The 23,756-nt window shown below is 52.6% G+C and overlaps 1 protein-coding gene across 1 annotated transcript in view; it reads right to left on the reverse strand.

The window, feature by feature from the left end:
• Positions 1-15,438, reverse strand: part of IGSF9B (immunoglobulin superfamily member 9B) — a 45,948-nt gene extending 30,510 nt beyond the window's left edge. Inside the window, exons 1-3 of the mRNA XM_035008758.1 lie at positions 15,364-15,438; positions 4,119-4,316; positions 2,230-2,376 (exon numbers count right to left, since the gene is read on the reverse strand). Coding sequence (XP_034864649.1) covers positions 2,230-2,376; positions 4,119-4,316; positions 15,364-15,427 — 409 coding nt within the window. The 5' untranslated portion in view covers positions 15,428-15,438. The remainder of the gene's footprint in view (positions 1-2,229; positions 2,377-4,118; positions 4,317-15,363) is intronic.
• Positions 15,439-23,756: the final 8,318 nt, after the last annotated feature.

Genomic DNA, 23,756 nt, shown 5'->3' on the forward strand with positions numbered 1-23,756 from the left:
GTCTCCTTAAGAGCTAGGTCTGGGTTGGGTCCATTGCTATGTCCCCAGAGCCTGCCACAGAGAAAACATTCAAAATGTGTGTGTGTGTGTGTGTGCTACTTCCCTTTACTTACAAGATTTACAGCACTCCAGCCTGATCTCCAGGCCCAGGGTATACAGGTTACTCATGTAAATACTAAAAGCCAGGATTCGAGATGTGTTGTGAATTGACAAGGACTTTCAAACTACCATGGTCCTCTGCATCTTCCAGTCTGAGGACCTTCCTGTGTCACTGCCTCCCTCCCACTACACGCTCATCTGATTCCATCTTTCTTCTCTCTTGAGAAAGAGGATGGCCAGCAGCTCACCCACATGTAATTAACGTTCCAGACACTATGCAAAACGCTTTCTCACACAGCATTTCATCTGATCCTCACAACACCTCTGCAAACAGGCACTGGAAGTTGATGCTCAGAGACTTACCCGGGATCCTACAGCTATCGGTGGGTTCGTGAAATAAACCAAACCTTCTCAGGTCTTGTCCCACGCTCATTCCACTCTGAGCAATTAGGAATTCTCAAAGAATCAACTCCCACTCATGCACACAGGGACGTAACAGAACACACAATTCTTAACTAAATTCTACTTTCCTGTCATGTGAGCGCCTACTGAGCACCCGATGTCTCAGGTAGCCAAATGGACACTGCCAGGATGACATGAAAGAAAAGTGGGTGGAGATTTCAGCCCGGCTTTGGAAGGGCAAAGGAGACACAGAAAGCAACATGGGGACTCTTGGCTCAGTGTTCAGTCAGTGAAGCTTTTAGCAGCCGATTTACCTTCCTAATTATGTTTTGCTTGGGCTAATATTAAGACGAGTTTTCGTTCTGGGCACACACAACAGCTGTCATCAAAAGGAGGTGACTCAAAAGCTTGCTGTGTGGTGGGGACAGCCCACCCAAGACTTAAAATAAGCCTCCAATCAGTCTCTTGGGGCTGACTGACAGGAGTCAACCGCATCGAATGGGTTGGGCAGTGTGGACCAACACTGTTCTAGGACCACAATGGCTAAGAGATCAGTGCCCTGGCTAAAATAGCCTGTTCTTTCAGGACCCTGGAGAGGTCTCAAGCCACAGAGCATGGCCTGACCCCAGTGGGAGGAATGACCCAACCCCACAAGGCATGGCAGACAGAGCCATCCTTCAGAGCAGATCAATACCATCAGAAGCTTCCAAGCCAGGAACATCAATTTCTCTCTCCCACCCACAGCATCTATAGTCACAGACATCAAAACCATAAGGACCCAAGCTGTGTGTGGCACATCCAAAGCATATATGCCACTTCTCCAGATTTTTCTCCACGGTTCCAGCTTCTCCTGGCTCCTCCAGAGTATCTCCTCCCAAGTAAGGACTCCCAGAGACACAAGAGAGACTCTCCATCTGCGGACACACAGAAGGCCCAGTGCCTGGTGTGGTCACAGCCTCAGACCCAGGCCCCCAGCCTACACCAGCACTGGGAACTGGGCCAGCTCACATGTGGCCTCTGCAAACACTTGAAAAGCATCAACACACAGCACAATTCACTTCATGAGAGCTATAAACACCTGACAGCCATTAAAATGGTTACTCTTCACAGGATTCTTACATTTCCTTGGACAGTAAACCCAGTACAAGCAGGGACAGTGTCTGGACTTTGTCACCACTGTTTTCCTATCACCTGGTGCAGGCAAAGCACACAACAGACCCTCACTGCATGTCACTCAAATGAACATATTTAACAAGGAACCAAAATATTAACCTAAAAAGGAAAACTGTCATGGTGGGACTCCAGGAATCCCACTAGTGTAGGAAGGCATTTCCTGGGCTAGCAGCGTCTTCCCAAGGCTGAGAAATGGTGTCAGCAGTTACAAATTTGGCTTCCACAAAGCCTTAACCCTCTGGTTTCAAGAACCAGATTCCAACCACCCTCTAAGGAACTCTGACGCCAACACCCACAGCAAACCCCACCTCGTGCTGCTTCTCCCATGCTCCTCCACTGACCCCAGAGGCTCTAGGGAGACAGCTGAGGGCAAGCAGGAGGTGGGAGCTGCTAACTCAATGGGGCCCAGCCCTGCTGACTCATCCTTGCAGCAGAGATTTGGTGCACGGATAGGGTACAGTCAGGAAAGAGGCTTCCCCTAAAGCAGGTCCTCAGAGTGTAGACTTCCAGGTCACCCCCCACCCACCCATCCCCAGGAATGAGGCCCATACGCACCGTTGATGGTAAGATGGACCCAGCTGCCGTTGTGAAAGGTGTCATACTGCTGGTCCAGCATGAGCACTTTGCACTCATACCAGCCCTGATCCTCAGAGCGAACCTGCTCCAGCCGCAGGGATGCTTTATCATGAAGACTTGCCCGGCCTGCAGGAAGAGAGTGGACAAAAGCCCAGGAGGCCATCAGGGCGAGGCTAGCAGCACACGACCGCCAAAGGCAGAGGACCCATTGTAACATTCCGACCATTTCCCATGTCAGGGCCTCAAAATTACATTTGGCACCAACCCCAGGCAGCAGGTGGCAAAGGGAAAGGCACGCAGCCTGGCCACAGAGACATTCTTCCAGCCTCAGTTGGCCCCACCCAGCTGCAACTGTAATTCTGGGTTTGGCACTGGGAAGAGCTGCAGTCCCTCGGAATACTCCTGTCCTTTTGCAAGTCTCTTGGGACAAAGTAAGGGCACGGGGGATGCAGTGTTGAATAAAGAGAGTGGGAGGAAGCAAGGGAGGGAAAAAGGTGCAAACAGAAGAAGGTGAGGTAGGGGACTCTAGGGCAGGCCCCTGAACCTCAGTTCAGGCTGAGTGACATCCCTCTCCCACCTGGGTCCCCACCCCCAGCACCTCTCTGCCTGGCTTCCCTATGGTAAAGCAGAGGGAGGGCACGCAGGAACCAGAGTGGTGGGAGACACCAGGTCCTGTAAGCCAAGAATGAGGATAGGGCTGGCAAGCAGAGCAGAGGCCCCCCAGCTACCCTCCTTAACCCCATCCTCTTCCCCTTTAGGAGGCCATCTTTGTCTCACTCATGGAAATGAGAAGGTAAGAGATGCAGCAGGAGGCAAGCAGAATGGGAGTCCAGGATGAGGAGCAGCCCCCAGGGCCCACCCTTCCCTCACCCACCACCTCAGCCCACCGCTTCTCCAGTGTCTGTTTTCATCCTTGTCTCAACACTGACAATCTGCCTAAAAACCAGAATGTCAAAACCAACCACGGCCAAAAAGAGAGTGAGAGATAGGCCCAAGAGGGAGAGAGAGAGAAATGGAAGCTTTCTGGGAGAAATGCAATTCAGACCTCAAGAGTCAGAAGTAAAGATAAAAGCAAGGTCTGCCAGCTTCCTGTCTTCCTTTAAAACCCCAGCACACACATGCACTCATGCACACACACACACTCACACTCCCATTCACATATGCACCCTGATGCACGCCCCACGCTCTCCTCCCTGGCCGGCTGGCGGGTAGGCATGGCAGTGACACATAGCGAGGCCCCTGCTGGCAGGAGCAACTGCAAAGCAAGACACCCGGGGGCCCGGGGAAGGGAGGCCGGAGTGGCAGAGGAGGCAGAAAGCAGGTGCCCACCGCCATGGCATGAACTAGCCCCAGACGTCTGCCTCTGCTCAGGGATGGGATGAGGCCCCAACTTCAGAGCCAGAGGGAGGGAGTGGGCCAAGGCAGACAGAGCCGACTCCACAGCGGCCACGAGCACACGCCGGGCCAAGGGCAGCAGGGCTCTGACTCAGCTTCTTCCTGCACAGAGCTGCCCTCCAGTGCAGCCCTGCTGTCCTGCACAGTGGGCTCTCTAGGCTTCCTTGTCCTTACTCCGCCTCTGCCCCTGCACATCCCCAGCTGTGCCATGATGCTCTGTGTCGGCGCCACCTCGTCCCTCTCCTCCCCACCACTTAATTAAAACCTACCAAAGTCCAAAGGATGGGAGGAAAGAGGCAGAGACTATGGAGAACAGATAACAGACCAGTCAGAAAAAGATAAGCAGCAATAGAGAGAAAGGCTGGAGGAACAGTGACCATGACCACTGAGAGAGGAAAAGGCCAGCCATGCCAAAACCAGGAGAGGAAATGGCAGGGTGGGGTGGGGGGAGCCCCCTGCAGCCCAGACCTTACCTGCATACTCAGGGTCCACATGAGGTGGATAGTAGCCAAACTTGATGAAGATAGGGATGGGTACCCCAAACTTGAACCACTCCACGACATAGGGCGGGGGCTGTCCCGTCACCGGATGAATCACGTCGCATCGCAGGACCACAGCCTCACCGGCTCTTGCGGTCACAAACTCGGGCTCCTCTCTCAGGCCGTGGGCAGCTAGTGGGTCAGCAAAGTTGGGATGCACAAAGGGGGGTGACAAGGAGATCTTGCCCTTGCAGCCCAAGAGGCAGCCCCCTGCCCATCCGTGTCCAAGGACCTCCATCCCCCACCCCCCTCCCCAAGGCCAGCTGCCCACACCAGCCCTCCTCCTGAAAAGCTCAGTCACTCCCCAGAGGGTCCCCAATGCACCCTGAACCCCCTTCTCCCCCTCCCTGTTCATACCTCCCATGGCCCTGGGGGTCCCAGGTATCCATGAACCTGAGACGGGGAAGAAGCAGGGAAGAAGAGAGGGAAGCAGTTCTTTCCAGTCCTGCAAGCCAAACCTTCCCTCCCCAATCCAAAAAGCACAGCCATGATCATGTCCTCCCCCACTGTACCCCCCCAAACAGTTACAAGGGGTCTGGCTACTGAGAAAGTAGAGGGGCCTCAGCCTCACTGTGGAGACCTGCAGCCTGGGCTACAGGGGCCTGCTGTAGCTGAGAGTATAAATATGGAATCTCTTCCTGTGCAGGATGCTTCCCACCAGAGCCTGGTAGGAGCCGCAGAGACAGCCTCCTCCTACGCCCCACCCCTAGCTCAGCCTGATGTTCGCAGCACAAAACAAGAGTACTCCATACAGGAGCAGGGGAATCCCTAACAAGCTGAGCAGAGGCTGCTCATGGCAACACTAGAGGGAAAACCCCACAGGCCTGACCGGCCTCTCCAGGCCCCTCCTCCCTTGCCCACTGCGCCTGCTGCAAAGAGGGGAGCAGGAGGGGTCTCCAGCCCTCCAATTTCCAAGCCCCAGACATCATCATTAGGAAAGCAGGATGCTGGGGACAGAGTCGGACCTCTGGGACTGGGGAAATCACCCCAACTTTGGCAGATGATAAAACACACATCTGGATAGGGTGCACACATCCTCTTGGCACTGGGAAGGCAAAGTGGAGAGAGACCCACCCCCAACCCCAAGCTGGAGGACACAGAGGACAGGTTAACTCAGGCACTGCTTCTCTCGCCTGGCAGCCTGCTCCCAAGCCCCTACAGGAGGCGTGCTGCCCCCACCTTCAGCCTGAAACTGCTCCCTCCCACACGACGACTCCGTGCCCACAAAGTCACCTTGTCCAGCTTGTTTCCCAGTGAAAGGGACAGCCTGGAGAAGCCTCTCCCTCCTGCCTTCCCTCACACTACCCAACAGGACTCCGGACTAGACCACAGCTCGCCCCATCCAAACTCGCCTCCTTTTGCAGTCCCGGCGGGGCCCCTCCAGGCAGCACCAAGGACAGCAGCTGCTCTGTGAGAGGCACAAAGCCAAGAGCTGATGGGCCGTCCCACCACAGAAAGGATGCCCAGAAGAACAGCGTCCGTCTGTCCATCTGTCCCTCTGTACATCTGTCTGTCTGCCTATCTGTCATGGTACCTCTGCATCTGACTCTTACTGCATCTCTGACCCCTGTGTGCTCCTGCCTGTCTCCTTCTCTCGTCTCTGTCTTTCCTTCATGTCTCTGCATCTCTGGCTCCTTCTAGAGGTCTCTAGACTCTAATGTCGGTCTCTCTGACTCTTCCTCTGTCTCTCTGGCTCTGAGACAGAAGTCTCCCTCTCCTACTCCTTCTCCATGTCTCTCTGTGCCGCTCTGTCTCTCTTCAAGTCTCTGTGTCTCTGTCTTTTCCTCTTTAGCTCCCACTCTATATGAATGCTTCTACTTGTCTTTCTGTTTCATGTCTCTATCAGTATGTATGTCTTTGTGTGTGTATTGGGGGATATGTGTGGATTTCCTTTCGCCTATACACCAGGAAGAGGTTCTCCCTGCTTTTCTGTGTGGAGGGACCTCTGTGTGCTTACGTTTCTGTGTTTGCATCTCTCTCCATGTCTGCCTACACGTTGTCTGCTCATCTCTGTGTCTCTCCTTCTCTCCCTCCCCATCCCCCTCTCCCTCTCCTAAGTTGCGGAAGGAGGAGGAGGCAAGCTCTTCTAGAAGCTGATTGGCTACTGGTGACATCACTGTTTTCTAGAGAAAGAGCTAAGATCACAGAATATTTTTGGAGCAGAGCAGAGTGTTGCACTCACCTGCCTGAGGCCCCAGCAGGTTTCCCAATCCCCCCACCCCCAACCTTGCTTCAGGCTAGGTTTGAATTCCAACCCCTCAGGGAAAGCAAGGAGAGGGCTTAGCTGCAGCAGGCCCCTCCCCCACAACCCCAAGGGCACCTAGATAGGCAAAGAGCCTGCCTCCCAGCCTCCAGGAGCACAAAGGCTGATCCTGGACCCAGAAGGAATGGGCAAACAGCGGGCACCACGAGTGAGCAGGGGGAGCAACGTGTGTATGCATGTGAGAGTCTGTATGCATGAGAGCAGCTCATGGCAAAAGGATGTATGAGTATGTATGAGTGTATGTGCATGTGTGCATATGTGTAGCTCTTAGCAGAAGGACATGGGTGTGTGTTCATGGGGGAATGTGTGTGTGCCTGTGTGAGTGTGTATATGTGTGTATGTGACTGTGTGCGTGTATATGTGCGTGTGCATTGCACAGACTTTCCGGGAGGTGAAAAGAGAAATACAGGAGCCTAGGGGAAGAGGAAGGAGTTATTCCAGGGCCTGGTTGCCAGGTGTGGGGGACAGAGGCTGTCCACAGAAGGGGGCTCCTTCCCAGGGCTTTACCCTAAAGCCTAAGGCAAGAGGAAGAGGGTCTGAGGAAATGGCCAGCACTGCTGAGCAGGCGATTGCCCACCTTTGGCAGTGAAGCTCGGCTCTGTAGCTCCCCCCCTACCAGGGTTGAGGGCTCTGGGGGGCAATGCCAGGGGGTGGGTCGGCTCTGAAATGGGTCCCCACAGTGCCCGCTGCTCAGGGCTGCCTCATTCTCACCGCATGGCAAAGAGGCAGTCTCTTTCACACCTCCCCCAGCACTGGCGCTGGCTCCAGGTTCCCAGCCCCACCCCCTAGCCGGCCCCTGGGCTCAGGACTGAGCACGCAACCCAAGGCCAGCCCCCCCCCCCAACCCCAGCCAGTTAGGCCCCACCCCTCCTCTCAGCATAAGGACCCTTTCAACCAAGGACAAGCAGCGGGAGAGGGGACTCAGTGAGAGAAGCATCCCAAGGATTCTAAGCAAGGCAAAAAGAGATGGTGTTTCCCAAGAAGAAAGCAGAGGGGTGGGAGCCCCTGCCCCCGCCTCTGCACTCGGTCCAACCCTCCTGGTTTTCTGAACCCTAAAATATTTTTTTAAGATTTTATTTATTTATTGAGAGAGAGAGAGAAAGAGCAAGAGTGAGAGCACAAGCAAGAGGAGCAGCAGAGGGAGGGGGGAAGCAGGCTCCTTGCTGAGCAGAGAGCCCTCGATGATCGACCCCAGGACCCCAGGATCCCAGGACCCTGGGATCATGACCTGAGCCGAAGGCAGATGCTTAACGGACTGAGCCACCCAGGCATCCCTGAACCCTAAAATATTTATCAGCTTCCTCAACTCCTCAACACACACACACACACACACACACAGCACTCTCACTCGTCACCTATACTCACTTCTTCCTAAGCCTGATCCTTTCTGAGCCAAAGCATGTCTAATGAAACACTTTGCCCAGAAAAGCTCGAAGCAAGAAAGAAAAAGTAAACAAGCTGGCAGTAAAAAGGGAAGAGGGGCTTGATGGAGGAGAGAGAGATAAACTCTAACCCAAGAGGGCACCAAACCCAAATCAAAGAGTGAAAGAAACTTAAGAAACCAGGAAGGAGAGAGAGGCAGGGACGGGCACAGTGCGCACCAGACACAGGCAGAGCCCAGTCCAGGGTAGGAGAGAGAACTCTGGGGCACAGGGGACACAGAGACACAGGCCTTCAAAGGACCCTAGAACCAGGATGGGGATAGAATGGAAGCGATTCCTTCGGGGAGCGAGTGGGCTTCTCCCCAGCAGGGCTGACTGGGGCAACTGCCCACTGGTTCTGAAGGGAGCAAGAAGGAGGGAGGGAGAGTGAGGGAAAACAGAGCAGGGAGGGAGGGGAAGGGAAGCACGGATAGTGACCTGGGTGAGGAGGGGCTGCAAGAGGGGGTGACACCCCCAGGCCCCTTCCCCACCAAACAAGCCTACAGCAGCCCCAAGAGATGAAGCTCCAACCTCAAAGGGGAAACTAGCATCTGCAGGGGTGAGGGTGGTAGGAGGCCTGAGGTGCCCTGGATTCCACATACCCATTTTAGAGGAGGCAGGAAACAGCAGTCCCCTGAGCAGAGTGAATCTGCATTTTGGGGCTCTGCCCAGCCCACTCTGGAGTTGTTTTATTGGGATAAGGAAGAGAAAGCAGGAGAGCAAAGGACAGAGGACGAGGTAGCCCCTGCTGTCTGGCTGACCTTTTGGGAAGCCCACAGAGTACAAATCCCCTGCTCTCTATGCCAGGTGGTGCCCAGTGGGCAGCCAAGTCCAGACTGCCACTGGATCCCTTGTGGGCATAGAACCATGAGGAGCCAGGCCCTGGCACAAACCCTGTGCCCGACACTCACAGCCGGGGGCTCTTCCAGCAGGGCAGGGCTGGAGGAGGGAGGGTCCCTGAGAATGAGAGACACTCTAAATGCCTGAGAAGGTCTAAGAGCCAGAGCAGGGGGCACTTTGGCTGTCAGGCAACGTAACTTCCTCTGAGTACCTACCACATAGCAGGCTCTGGGCCGGGCGGGCATGTAACACAAATTTCCTGTAATGCTCACAGTGCCCACCTGACGGAAGTACTACCGGCTCATTTTCACAAATGAGCAAACTGGGAGGCGACCTGGCTCAGCAGTGACTCAGGGACAGGTGGGGCAGTCAGGCTCCAACTGCCATGTCTCATCTTTGCCCACACTCAGACAGCATCCTGCCAGACCACAGGCCCAGGCACGAAGACCCCTCCTGTTCGGCACCCCAGACTCAGCGCCCTGCCCTTTCCTCCCTGAGTCAGAGGGCAGTCTCTCCCCATTGCATGCTCTGCTCAGGCCTCCACAGAGAAGGAAGACATGGTGGGCCTGCGGCGGGATGCAGCTGGTGGTCTGTGACTGACTCTGGGTTCAGTATCACTCTGCAGCCTCTGGGTAGGTCTGGTAGTGGCTGCGGTAAGGAAAGACCAGGGGGTGAGCACCAGCCTCCATCATTCATGAGTACAAGTCCTTACTGGAGCCTCCTGTTCTTGTTCTTCCTCCTCCTCCTCCTTGTCCCCCGCCCCCTCCTCCTCTGGGCACCAGACTCCCAAACCACAGGCCTGTTGTCTAATAATACCAGCGACAGCCACCGCCACCTCCATCTGCTAGCCTAAAAATAATCCCTGCTGAGTCCAAAAAAGGCACAGCCCCCAATAGTCCCCCGATCACTCCTCCCCAACAAGCCAGGAGGCTCCAGGAGATTCCAGGAAGCCGGGGACTCGGGCTCCCAGGGAGCCTCCCACAGCAGTACACACCCAGAGGGATGGCCTGAGGAAGGCAGAGGACAGAGTCCCTACTGCCCCGAGCAAAGAACACTCTACAAGTGTGAGATGGACACAGGACCAAAACATCTGGTCATGTCCTTGTTCTTTCCTGAAGGCAGGTGGGCTATCGGTCATCTGGCCATCATTCTGCCTTCAGCAAGGGCCCCCACACCCAGCCTAGGCAGGCTCACAGAAAAGTCCCCACCTTCCATGGTCTCCCCATCAGTGTCCTCACAGCCCTTCCGGCCCCCATTCCCCATCAAACCTCTCAGGGTGGAAAGTCAGAGGTCAGGTGAGCCCAGACAGGCCCTAGCCAGGAAAGCTTCCATCTTCCAAACAGCAAGGCACTGGGGGGGAGGGGCAGGAACTGCAGGCCTCCTTCCTCCTGTGGGTGCCTCTCCTTCCTAACCCTCTTGGCTGGGCTCCCCTCAGCGGCCCCCGAGGCAGCGATGCTATTAGCAACCTTAATTTGCTCTCAGCTAGATTGTATTTCCAAGAGCCTTTTCCCCACGAGCCACTGACAGGAAGCAGTCAGTAATTCAAGCTCAGCTCTGCTCCTTTAATGGCTCCTCAGTAGAAAGGCAAAGCTACACCCCACCCCCACAGCCCTGCCACATGGTGGAGGCCTGCACCCTGCACACTCACGCATGGCCAATTGCACGCGGGTCCTCCAGAGCCGGCAGGCAGGCCCAGCCAGGTGAGGGCACCGTGGGCTCTGCCTGCACCAAGCCACCCTCCTCTCCTCGGGTAAGACAAGATAAGGAAGTAGGAAATCGAAGCCCCATATTTACTCACAGTGAAGCACCAGCATTTCCTACTCTGAAGCCAGAAAATGAGGACAGTGGCTCACCTCGTATAATTTGTGAAGGCGAGCCTGGGTGCAAGCTATCTGCCACAGACCTTCTCGGTGGGTGACCATGACCAGGAGGGAAGTAAGGGCACTGGGGATACGATGACAGGCTGAGGGGACTGTCCCGGTCCCCTCTCTTCTCAAAAGGACCGTTAGGCTGGCTGGCACCTCCCTCAAAGCTTGGCTCACGTGGAATTGTTCTCCAAAACCCTTACGGAGGCCCTGTCTCTGCTCACCAGTCTCCTGCTTATTCACGCAAGAGAGAACAGAAAAGCAGGAAGATTCCTAAGAAAAATAGGTCAGCTGCCTCGGGCAGACCGAGCTGGCACCCGTGAGCAGTGCCCCTGAGGGGGCCAGGCTACCAGCTGCCTCTGCAGCTCCAGCTCCCTCTCCCATCTCCCCGGGACCCAGCCCCTTCTCTACTCTAGAGAGCACTGTGTTAACAGGAAACTGATACCAGAGCCCACTGTAGCAAGACAGGCCCATTTTCTGTGTCCCCTGGAGCCCTGCCTGGCTTTGTCCCTCCCTCCATCTAGGCTTCCTCTCAGGGACCTCCAGCATCTTTCAATCCAGCCCTGGGGCTGAGCCTCCAACTTCGAAAACTTCTGGGCTTCCTAGACTCTGGTGCAGAGCAGGGGATGAGGAAAGTAAGGTATCTGCTCTTAGTCTCACTTCCCACGTCATGCCTGGAGCCTAACTGTCCCCCTGTCCTGCTGCATTCTATACACGTGCATGCAAACACACAAGTGCGCGAGCACACACATACGGGTATGTGCACACACATGCATGCACACACATATAAGCACAGGCATGTATACACACAAACATGCACACTTATACAGGGATGTGGCACGCATCCGCAGACAGCTCACACCAGTTACAGCTCTTTTCATAATTCAGAGCCACTCTTCACACAAGCTGCTTAACCCATCCTAGGCAGCAGACAGAAGAAAACTGCCCCCCCGAGACCCTGGGTCCCAGCCTGAGAAGGTCACAGGATGTGTCTGGGGAGGGAGGAGACTTTCAAGAGGAAGAGAAGTGCATTAAATCTTAGGCCTAGCCCCCTTTATCTCCCCACCCTCACACCAGCACCCCCGCCACCCACCCTCAGCACACAGGAAGGCTGGGAGAGAGAAGCAAGCAGCCAGCAGGCCTGAAAAAGACAGGGCCAGGGGAGAAGACAGAGCAGCAGGCCAGGCCACCCTGGCTGGGGTAGGCAGAGGGGAGAGAAAATGCAGGCATCAGGAGAGCTGTGCCAGGAGCCAGGAAAGAGGGAGGAGCAGAGAGATGCTGAGTTTCAGCATCTCCCCAGCTAGGCAGCCTCCGCTCCTTGGGTAACCAGATCCTATCTTTCTGTCTCAGAGCCACAAACATGAAACCACCGGCTCTGGGACCTGCCTACTCCAAGTCTGGTGCATGTTGGGCCTCAGGCCAGGAGCTGAAAGCTGATTCTTCCCACTGCCCCTCTGCCATGCCCTTTCTGACACATCCTGTCCTCAGCTTCTCCTAGGATGCATGCTGCCAGACACACCCCTGCCTCTGGTGTGTGTGCTGGGGACACACACACACAGGCGCACACGCACACACATACCACTTGGCCTTTTGCTGAGCAGAGTCCTTCTTTGCTGATGGACTGCCCATGGGGTCTTGTTAGCAGCCTCCTGGTCTACACCTCCTCCCTCCCATCTTCATCAGCAAAGGGAAGAAAGGAGAGTCAAGGCCAGGCAGAGTAGAGGGCACTCTACCAGCAGGATCTGAGTCAAAACTCCTCTTGGTTTGGGGACACTGTAGTCAGGGCTAATCCAACCACAGAATCTGTGGTGGACAGGAGGAGGCAGCCTTGGGAATAAAGGCCCGGACTTCTCCTCTATGGCAGGTCCAGAGTCATCCAGGCATGGCCCGGGGTCCTCCCCCAAGCTTGCTCAGTCTGGGATGCTGAGTCTCCAATCACCATCTCCCAGACTCCAGATACCTATCTTCTCTGTACCTTCCCCAACCTCTCTGCTGACCTTAATCACCATCCAGACACACATGATCAGAGTCAAAAGGGGAGCCCATCCCTAACTCTGTCCCAACCTGACACTGCCTAAGGGGCCCATTCCCTTCTACCACTCTGCTACAGCAACCCCTGCTTAAGCCAAACCCAGTCCCTACCTCGCAGGCATCTCCCCAGAAGTCGCCTCTGCCAGTCAGAGAACAGCTGAGCTCTCACACAGAGCCAGCATTTGAACAGTGGCCGGTATTTCCCATGTGAGCAAAGACCTGCCACACAGGTCCCCTCACGCTCCCTCCAGAGGCTGTGATGCTATGACCTGCTTGCCTCCTGGGTTCCCTGCATCCTTCCCACAAGCCTCTGGCCACTGACAGAACTCCCAGTTCTGCAGATCTTTCCAAGCAGTCCTGAGGTCTGCACACCCTCTGCACACCTCCCTGGGATTCAGAGGAACAAGAGGTTCTCCCCAGACAAGGTCAGCCTATGAAAGGGTATTGGTTCCTGACACAGGCAGCCTTCTGAGCTTCCCTCAAGACACTTCCAGCTCCCAATGCCCTGAACAGTCGAAGGTAAAGAAATTGAGAAGGGGCCTGGAACCCCAGAGATACTGAATATAATAATAATAATAATGTTAACATTTATTGAGCACTTACTATATATCAGGGAGTCATTTCTTTACAGCACTAAAGTTCACCAAAAAACCCTACAAGCTCATTCTGTTAGTCCTATGTTCCATTGAGGCAAGTGACATTTAAAAGGTTGAGCAATTTGTCCAAGGTCACAGCAAGTGGCAGAGCCAGGACTTGAAACCAGATCATGGGACTCTATACCTAGGTCCTTAACTAACATACAAATAGTCTTTTTAAGCTAAAAGGACCCCAAGACCAATAGGGGTGGCAGGCTCAAGTTGCATGTCAAGCCATCCCAGATAGAAGGACTCTCCACACCCAGAAAGAGGGTATAACCTTCATGCCCAACAACCTTCAATGTTGGGAAGTCCTTCCTTCTGTCTGGCCATCCTGTGTGTTGCTGCAATATAAATCCATTTGCCTTTATTCTGTGTCTAAACTTGCACAAATTCCCTCACCCTGACTTCTCAGGGTGGAGGCTATTTCAGAGCCTTCTTTCAATGTCTCTTTTTTATTCAAAGATCCCAGCAGCTCCTTTTGTGCTTTCAGCGACAGTCCCATAGCAGGAACGTACCAAAAACTGGAGGGGAGGAGGACCAGGGCATTGGAAGACTACAAGAATATAGGGGAAAGGAAGAGGCTGAGGCTAAGGACAAATTCTCACACACAGCTCAACCCACCTCACACCCATCACCCAGAAGCTGAGAGCTTCTCAGTCTCCCAGGCCTCAGTTTTCCCACCTGACAAATGGATTTTTTAAACCACCCAAGTCAACATACCATTTAACAAAATCACCCTTCCTTCGCCCTCCTCTGGTTCCGTTTTCAGACTCACTCCCTTCCTCAAATAGCTTGGAAGACATTCCATTCTAGAAACTTTCTCAAATCACTCCCCTCTCCCCCTACACAGCCCCAGACAGTAGAGGACCCTGGCTGTAAAAGGCGCCTCCTGCGACCCCCTCTGCCCTAGCGCGGCTGGGAGCGGGTTCTCTTTTCGCCGGGTCCTCCCTGCTGACTTCCACCCACCGACCGGTTCTCTCCCTGCTCTCCTCTCCTCCCGGCTTTGTGAACTTGCCCGCAGCTGGGTCGTGTCTGCGTGCTGAAAACAGTGAGCTCAGAGTCCTAGCACCCTCCAGGCTCCGCTCCTACTTCCATACAAGGGCCGAGAGCCTGGGGTGCCACCCAGAGGCTTGTAGGTCGCTTTGCCCGTCTCCAAAGCAAAAGCGCGCGCGCTCACGCACGCATCATCCAACTCGCTGGCTTCCCCCTTGTCTTACCCCCAGCTCAGACAGGTAAAATCAGAAAAAGAAAAACCTCCCTCCGCTAGGAGATGCAGCAGAGGGGACCCCCACCCCGCCGCTCGCACCCCCAGCCAGTTCTGCCTCACAGCAGGGGAGGGCGGCGTGGGGTCGGCCAGGCTGCGGCCGGCTCCCAGGGAACTTTTGTCTGGTCGAGGCCCAGGTGCAGCTAAGACAGGCGCGGGCATCTGGCAGGGCTAGGCAAAAGCGGACACTCCTCGGAGGGGGCGGAGGGACTCAAGCGCTTAACCAGCTCTTCTCCTCTCTCCGGGCTCCGTGCGCCCCCTGCCCCGCGAGGGGGATCCGACCCCCAGCTGCCAGGATGTGTAATCAGAAGGGGTGTGAGCTGGAGCAGGGGACGCCCGCGGCGCTGAAAAACCTGTCCCTTTAGCGAGCCGTGGATGCCAAGAGTCCCAAGGCTCTGGGTCGCGCCTCCCTGCAAGGGCTCGTCTGCGGAGCGGTGGCGCTGCGCGGGGCTAGAGCGTGCTGCAGCCTGCCCAAAGACCCGCAAACTCCCCGGCAGCCAGAGTTAGGAAAGCCGCCGACTCCCCAACGCTAGAAGAGGCGGCTGCTCCGGCAAAGAGCACCTGTCTCCGCACGCTGGTATGAAGCCCCGGAGCCGAAGGTGGGCGAAGTCGACCCGGAGCCCAAGATCTTTTCCCGAGTGCCCAGCAGCCCATGGACTTGGGTCCCTTCCCGCCCGGCCCCTCCGGCCCGCGGCCCCCAGCCCTTCCCGGCAGTGCCCCAGAGCGCGCCTCGCTGGAACCCGAGCCTCGCCCGCGGAAAGGCTCAGCGCTCGGCCGGGCCGGGGAGCCCGAAGCGGAGAAGAAGGGGCTGAAAGCGCCAGGGAGGGCCAGAGGAGGGGCGCTGCACTTCAACTCACCTTGAGCCGCAAGACCTCGGGTGCTGATCACACTTGCTATCAAAGTGGCCACATACCAAATCATAGTACTACCGCGCGCCAGCCAAGAGCCTCATCCTATCGCAAAGTGCTCCTGCGCCCGAACACTTCTCGCGCCCGAGCGCCTGCTCACGCCCGCTCGCGCCCGCCTACGCCCCGCGCCGGTGCTCCTGCAGCCCTGGCGGCCCGCTCTCCATCCCTCCCCGGCTCGGCTCTGCTCGGCGCGCAGGCTCCCCGGCCCCCGGCGCAGCGGCACCTGCACTACTAGCCCAGGCAGAGCGCAGCCAGCTCCACGGTGAAGCCTAGCCGGGCCGGGCCTCCGGGACCGCCCCCGCAGCCCGCCCATTGGACACTGCTCGCAAACCTGGGGGCCGATTGGCTCGAACGTCTGTCCGTCGCGGTGCGAAGGAGGCGAGCCCATTTCAAGGTGCGTTGAAGTGTGGCGAGCACAGAGCCGCAGAATCATGCGCATTGCCAGGGAGAAGGCGTTGTAGCGTCTCTGCTCTGTTCTGTTCTCTGCTCACACTGCATGGCAAGTTTCTGGTGAAGGAAATGGTAGCTTCTCGGGCTTGCTAACGGGACCCCGGGAATCTCAATTACCCCAGACAGGTCCGAGGGGACGTCGCCCCCGCCCACCCAGGAAACCCAACATCCGGTTTTCAACCAGCAAAAAGCTGTTCCCTGGAGAACGATGCTGATTCAAGGATGGGGAAACCCAGGAACGGGCACCTGGGAAAGCTAGGGAACGTCCTTCGCTGGAGATCTTTTCAAAGAGGTCACACGATACCCTCCCCCACTCCTTTCCACACACGGACATTCTTCCCTCTGCAGTGCACCCCCTTCCACCCAAACGTGATGTTGTTAAGTCAAACTCCATCCGGCCTGAAGGCAGGGGGATGACTAAAATGACCTCCAAAAGTCGCTCCAATTTAGAATGAATCATTGGCTCAGCTGAGGGAGTGTCAGAGACACCCCCCCCCCCTAGAACACACGTACACACATACATCCTGCCACCCCCAGTGCAGGTCATCGTTGCTCATCATTACTAAATCTCTACTTTGAGCAATAAAAGTTTTTTTTTTTTTCCTTCTCTTAAAAAAGGCTGCCTCTTCATGCACAAAATTCCTCCCCTTCCCACCTATCTGGGAACCTAGCCGCATCTCAGCATCAGAAAGCCAAGATGGATTTGTGGAACAGTTTAGGGGTTTGAGATGGAGGGACCCAGGGAAAAGGGCAGGTGGACTTATTCCTACAGAGGAAGATATATGAGGCAACTGGAAGGTCTCCATATTTCTCAGTCTCCCTACTCTCACCTCTCATCCCCTCCCCCAACACAGTTGTATCTGCAGAAGAAATAAACGAGTGTCATGGAAACATCTACTATAAACAATCACCTCACACCAGTATTCTGAGGCTGCAGTGAAGATGTTTGTTCTTTCAAGGAGTGAAAGCAATGTGAGAGTGGCACAGTTTCCTAGGATGGGCTATGAGCCAAGGAAGGAAGACATAGGGGCAGCAAAGGAGAGTTCAGGAATTTCACCTTCTCAAAGCACTCACTGGCCACAAAGCACTGGCTCTAGGACATGAAGCTCCTAAAAGAACAAGAAGGAGACTTGTGTCTGGGAAAACACATCCACACACAACATGCATCAAAACTGGCCTTGATTGCTGGAGGAACACCCTTCCCTGAAACCTGAGTCTTTTCAGCTCACAGCCAGCCAGGAGATGGAAAATTGGGACCCCCAGCAGAGTAGCAGACCCACTGGTAAAGTTTTAGCACCTGCATATAACCTGGGGAACCAGAACATCCTACCCACCCACCCCCTCCAGTCATGCAAGCACACTCAAGAGCATAACACTGAGGACATCTCTCCATGAGCCTTTGCTTTGTCTCTCTTTGTCTGCTTCAATGCCTTTCTTGGGAATATGAAGTGGATTAGAAGCTCTGAGCCCCCATTGATGGGCTAATTTCCAGCTAGCATGCCCAAGAATAACAACTTCACCCCAACATATGCATAAACAGACATACACATACTTTCCCAGGGATTCAGGGCTGTAACGCTTTATGGGGATCCATTTGCAAAAGTAGTGATAACAGAATTCTTTCCGTTCCAAAACCTCTAAGCAACTAACTGGAGTAGAGAGAAATGCTGGATTCCCAAGGGCTGATCCCAGTTCCATAAAGAAGGCAGAGGAGTAGGAAGGCATCTGTGTTCAGGGAAACATCCTTCCAATGACCTGCAGAGTTAAGGAAAAAGATGGAGCCACTCTCTACATCCATCTTGATTGTATCTGCTTGGTCATCTACTTTGTCCTACTCAGTGTGGTAGTTTCTGCTAGGGAATTAAAACTGTCAAGTTGGCAGCAGGAAAAAAAAAAAAAACACATAAAGAGCTTAAAAGCATGAGCTGGGTTGGGAAGGCGTACAAAGGAACTATCTAAAAAATAGACTACATTTCTTCTTTTTTTATTTTTTAAAGATTTTATTTATTCATTTGAGAGAGAGAGAGAATACAAACAGGGAGGGGCAGAGGAGAGGGAGAAAGAATCTGAAGCAGACTCCACACTGAGCACAGAGGCGGATGTGGGACTCCCTCCCACAACCGCGGTATCATGACCTGAGCTGAAAGCAGGAGTCAGATGCTCAACCAACTGAGCCACCCGGACAGCCCAAGACTAAATTTCTTTTCAATAAGACTACTGGAGATGAAGTGGAACAAGAAAGTGAAGGCAGAGAGAAAAGGGAAGAAAATTGAGATACAAAAGGGAAAAGTTAGCATCATCATCATCATCATCAGACATGTCTCAGTTTGGTTTCACATGAGCTCAAAAGAGCTATACTGTTTCAGGTCACAGTGAAGAATAGGTCCGATTAAACCTTCCCCTCATGGCATATGGCTAATTTCTGTATCCAGGAAGGATAGAAGACCCTCCCTGGCATGGACACATCCAGTGGCATATTCAAGATGAGCATGGACCCCAGCTGTCCAAGAGGGACATTAGGGAAGAATAGAAGCTTCTCATGGGAGTGTACCTGATTAATCATCAATGACGCTAATAAACGCAGTGTATGTATATCAGGTATGGGAGTAGATGGCATCCCTTCTTCTTTTTGGAAATACAAAATGCTAGTCTTAGCAGTTACTCCATGAAAAACCACATCTGGCCACCTACCTGCACATCTCCATAGGCCCTTGGAGCTGACAGAAGCTTCAAACCTAGGAGAAGAGGACATCCTTACTCCCTCCTCATATCCACTGAGCAAGTAGGACTCAAAAACAGTAGTCCACTCATCTGTCACCACTTAGCTTCTTCAGCAGTTCTAGACATCTCTGTAGAATCTAGGTTAGAACAGTTGTTGGGACAGCTGCTTGTGAGGAAGAGAGGCAGCTCTAAGTCAAAATAATTTACCCAAAATAAGCACCAGAAACCATGTTTAGTGTTTATATAATTAAGGAACTGTATCAGTTATCTTGCCATATAAAAAATCATACTAAAATGTAGAGACTTAAAACAACAAGAGTCATTTATTTGCTAAAAATCTGCAATTTGGACAGAGCTTGGTGGGGGCATCTCTTGTTTACTTCATATGGTATCTGACCAACTAGGAGATGGAGATTATATTTCAAGATGGCTCACTCACATGGCTAGCAAGTTGATGCTCGTTGTTAGCCAAAGCTGTAGGCAAAGCTGTAGTTCTTTTCCATACAGGCTTCTCCACAGGCTGCTTGGGCTTCCTCACAGCATGGAGGCGGGGTTCCAAGAGCTGGCATCCCAATAGAACCAAGCGGAAGATGTATTACCCTTATGTCCTAGCTTTAGAAGATGCATAGCATCACTTCTGCAAGAGTCAAGACTCTGCCCCAATTTCAAGGCAGAGAATGTAGGTCCCTACAGCAGCAGTGTCCACATCCCATTGTAAGGAGAGCTCATGGGATGGGAGGTAATATTGCAGCCAGTTGGGGATGATACACTCTACCATAAAAACAATCTCCAAAATTAAGACAAAAATGAACTTTAGAGAAAATCCCTAAAAAGAAAGCGTTTGCAAACATTATCTAGATCTTAGAATTTTTTCACTTCAATTCAAGCTGCTGCCACCAGTCCCAAGCACAAAGGGATATAAGCTTGACCCTTATAAAATTCTAGCCCATGTGTGAAGCAAATCCTCTCACCTCGTTTTCTGTTAATACTCCAGGGGCCAGTCAGATTGTTTTAAAAGAACTTGGAAGGAGAGAAGAAAATAAACAAAGGAAATTGGATTTCCAAAATATAAATATCTAATCTTAAGATCTGAAACAGGAAAAGTGGAGAAAAGATTTACAGGATTCTCAAACCTTCTTATCCTAAGAATTTTCCATCTAGGCTCAAAATGCTCACAGAATTTTACAGGCACCTTGCTTGGCTTACTTCTCTCCCAGATCCCTGCTTGCCTCTTGGGCAGGCGACCTCTGGTCATAAATTGTTTTTCCGGACACAAGTAGCTATTCTAACAATCTACTTTGCCCTCTCCAAAAATAAATTCCTGAAGACTTTATCTTAATAAAATTCAAACTGAATTGTGATTCAAAATCTTCAGAGGATCCAGACTTTCCCTATTCTGTTCCAATTTCCCCTAAGGGCCATATCTTGGTTAGGGGGCGGTGACCGGCCCATAGACAAATCTAGTCCTTTCTGGCTTAACACACTTGTTCTGATCACCATAGGATTACCTTATGATATTTCATCCAGATGAATCCCCAAGCATGGGGAAGAGAGGCTATCAGAACCCCACCCATTACAGAGGTGCAGTATGACGTTCCTTAACTGTGCCCTGGCCATCATGTGCATATGGTAGATACAACACACCAGTGAGGGTAGGAGATGACACTCTCCCACGACCCTGTCATATATGTGTGCACAGTTACCAGTTCCTGGAATTTTAGCCACACTATATTCATTTCTTGTCTGGCTGACAAGGGAACAAGTTCTTGCCCAAGGAAGAAAGTAGGTCCACAATTTAAGATAAGTTTATCTGAAAACCAGATAGATAGCCCCCTTAGCCATACCAACTCCTTTCCTCTTTATTCTTTGCTTTCCAGAACAGCTCTGAACAATCTCAAATAAGGCATGTTTTATGATTCTGTGCCTTAATTTAAGAATGAAGAAAGGAGGCTCTCTGTTTTGCATCCAGTTTGTCCACAGAACTCAGTACCCTAATGATAGCCCTCCTTATGAAGTGCCCCACAAGAATATGCTACCATTAATCTTCACCAACCCCTCACCTTGTCAAGGTCTGCATCATAGAAAATGTGACTTGTAGAACTCCTAGGCAACTCTGGCCCGCCTGAGTATGCTCTTGCCTACACAAAGCCAAAGGCCCAGCAGTGAGGTGCTAGAGCAGATAGGCAGCAGTGGTCCCCACTTACACTCTGGCATTCAGGAGTCTAAAAGACAGCTAGTAATCAGGACTCTGATGAATCATCCCAGCTCTGGCTCTAGCAAGTTGGGGGGGTCTGGGTCATTCTTTTGTCTGAGTTATAGTTTCTCCATCTACAGAAAGGACAGTAGATCAGAAATAGGAATGAAGTTCTGCAGAAGAGGGATCTAAAGGCTTTTACGTGTTGTTGCTCTGTCTTGGTCTCTAATAGTCTCAAGCCATAGCCCAATTCCATGACTCTGTTATATTATATAGGAGGAAAATTAGACCTGACTTTACCCCCAAGACTCTTGAATGGTCAGGGATTCTAGTACAGTATAGGAGCTTCCACAGAGGTACAGGGAATCATGGATTAGAGCAGCTGGTATCATTGAAATTGGCAAAAGATTGATGTGAGCAGAAGATCAGGAAGATATGGGAAATCAGCCAAGAAATGAATGGAGAGATCAAGGGCCTAGGCTCAAGAAACACTAGAAGAAGGAATTCTCCAATTAACAGGTGGCCACTGAACACCAATTCACTGTCAGCACTGTGCTAGGTATTGAGGAGGACGCAACAGTGACAGACCAGGATCCCTATCACTCAGGACCTTAGTATCTGGTTAGAAAGATAAAGATGACCACCTGAGCAACACTTAATAAACTCTGTCAACATGGAACCTGGAGAGAGATGGTGGCCCAGGCTGGAATTGCCGTAGAACCTCAAGAAGGTGGAGACAGTAGAAATAAGAGCTGAGTGGAGGAAGTGAGGTGTGAGCCAAATCTCAGGTGAAGGACAACAAGAGACAGAATGGATGAAACAAGGCCCTGCAGTCAAGGAAAACGGCTGGTCTCTAACCCACTGAGAGAAAAGAGCTGGTCTGTCTAGTTTACTGCTGTCTAGTATCCCTAGCATCTGCCACGTAGTGGGAGTTCAATAGAGATTTGTGGGAAATGAACGTAGAGAAATGGTAATGAAATGACATGGCTGGCATGTCCCCTCCTCCAAAAAAAAGCTTTCATGTTTAGAGCAGAGACTGTTTTAGGGGAAATGAGGAAATAGGTCAGCTAAGAAAGGTGAGAGGAGGAGTAGGCAAATAGGAGTAACACAAGTGAGTGTGGGGTTAATTAGAGAGGTAAGGAGGGAGGCAGTGAGAAACAAGTCTGGGCCCAAGAAAAAGTTGAGGAGAAAGCATCTCTCTTTGCTCAAATAAAACCAAGGGGCAAAGAGGTGGGGGATGGGGAGTGACAAGGATCCCAGGCAATGGTGTGGGAAGGCCTGTGCTTCTGCCTTGGACCCACAGATGGATGGACTGGGGATGGGGGAGGAGAACAGGCTCTGGAGCCACAGCTGGAGGGCTTTAGGGGGTCTATTTCTGGCACACATTCTACCCCCAGACCTCTCATTCTTGGACCCCTCCACACTTAGTTCTCAACCCCCACACAAAAGGGCCTTGTGTAAGAGTGCTAAGAGATGCCAAATGCATCTTTATTCCCTTGCCTCCCCCTACACCCCTTTCCCAGAGCCTTGGCTCAAGCATTGCTCTGCCAGGTGCAGGAAACAGGAAGAGAGGGGCTGGGGACCAGACGTGAGCCAGAGGTCAGATGGAAATGTCAGCCCTGACCTCCCTGTCCCCAGTCCCCTTTACTCTCTGCTGGCTCCTCTCTGACTCCCCATCAGCCGCACCCCCATCTCACCCCCTCCCTTTGTCCCTATCCCCATCCTTCCTTCACTGCCCCCTTTATCACAAGACCTCACTTCTCAACCCTCTCTCCTCTTTCTCCCTGTTCCTCCCCTTGTTGGGCTTCAGAGTGGTGTGGAGAGCCTAGAGACAGAACTGGATTTATTCTTGGAAAAAACATCCATGGCAGAGGGTACCACAGCAACAAGTTTCCATGGTGCTTGGACACAAGGTAAATATGCTATAAAGGAGCAATTACTGGACTCAGAGTCAGAATACCAGAGTTCCATGCGTGCCTTACCTCACCAACAGTGTATCCTTAAGCAACTTGTGTAACTTCCCTAAGCCTCATTGGGAATTCCACAGATGTCCAACCATTTAAGCAGCAGCTGTCATTCACAAGTAGGTATTGAGTACCTATTGTGAGCCAAGCACTGTACTAGGTGCAGGATGAGCAATGCAGACATGGTTCTTCCCTTCACAGAACTTGCAGTTAATAGCCAAGAGGGTTGTTCAGAAGAATAGAATGAGCTAAAGGGTTAACACGGTGGCCAGCCCACAGTAGGTGTTGAAGAGGCACTGTACACAGGAGGTGTTTCAGAAGCCCAGTGAGGAGGGTGGTCTGGCCCCATAGCCCCCAGTTACGAGCTGCTATATACCTGTAGCAGCTGCTACAACACTTATTTAAAATTACAAGATGGTGCTGAACCTCTAACCTTGTTTGCAGCCCAGTGTCTGTTTCTAGGTAGTTGGAAACTAGGGAACAACATGAGATAGTGAAGATTTATCTACACGGGAGACAGGACTGTCCAACCTGGGAAGGCCCAGATATGTGGGAGATTCTGGTGGATATGCTTGAGAAGCGTGTATTCCTGGGTGTAGGATGGGAGAAATGAATAAATAGTGATGTATTTATGCAAATATAAATAGATATTTGGGAAAGGAGAAGAATTCATCCAGAACCCTGACTTCTGAGGGTTTAGAAGCTAAGCTCCCTCCCCACTCCCTTTCTAGGAAACTAACTTGGAAAAGCTCATGGACTTGGGGGTAGTCACAGCTGCCAGGGAAGCCCAGGGCGGGAGGGTTTTGTGGGAGGAGGCCAGCTGAGGCACTGAAAAGAAAGTCTCATAGGGAATCCCGGACAATGAGCTGATAGAAGGAGGAATGTGGAGAGAAGGGGGATGAAGGGGCAGGCTGCCATGAAGGCTGCCCTCCTGGCAACTTCCCAAGGTTAATGGAGGGGCACCAAGAAGCCTCTGCAACATTCCAACAAGAAAGAGGCTGGTCTGAAAAGAG

This window comes from Mirounga leonina, unplaced genomic scaffold, assembly GCF_011800145.1.
Source record: "Mirounga leonina isolate KUSES-001 unplaced genomic scaffold, KU_Mleo_1.0 Mir_153, whole genome shotgun sequence".
NCBI lineage: Eukaryota > Metazoa > Chordata > Mammalia > Carnivora > Phocidae > Mirounga > Mirounga leonina.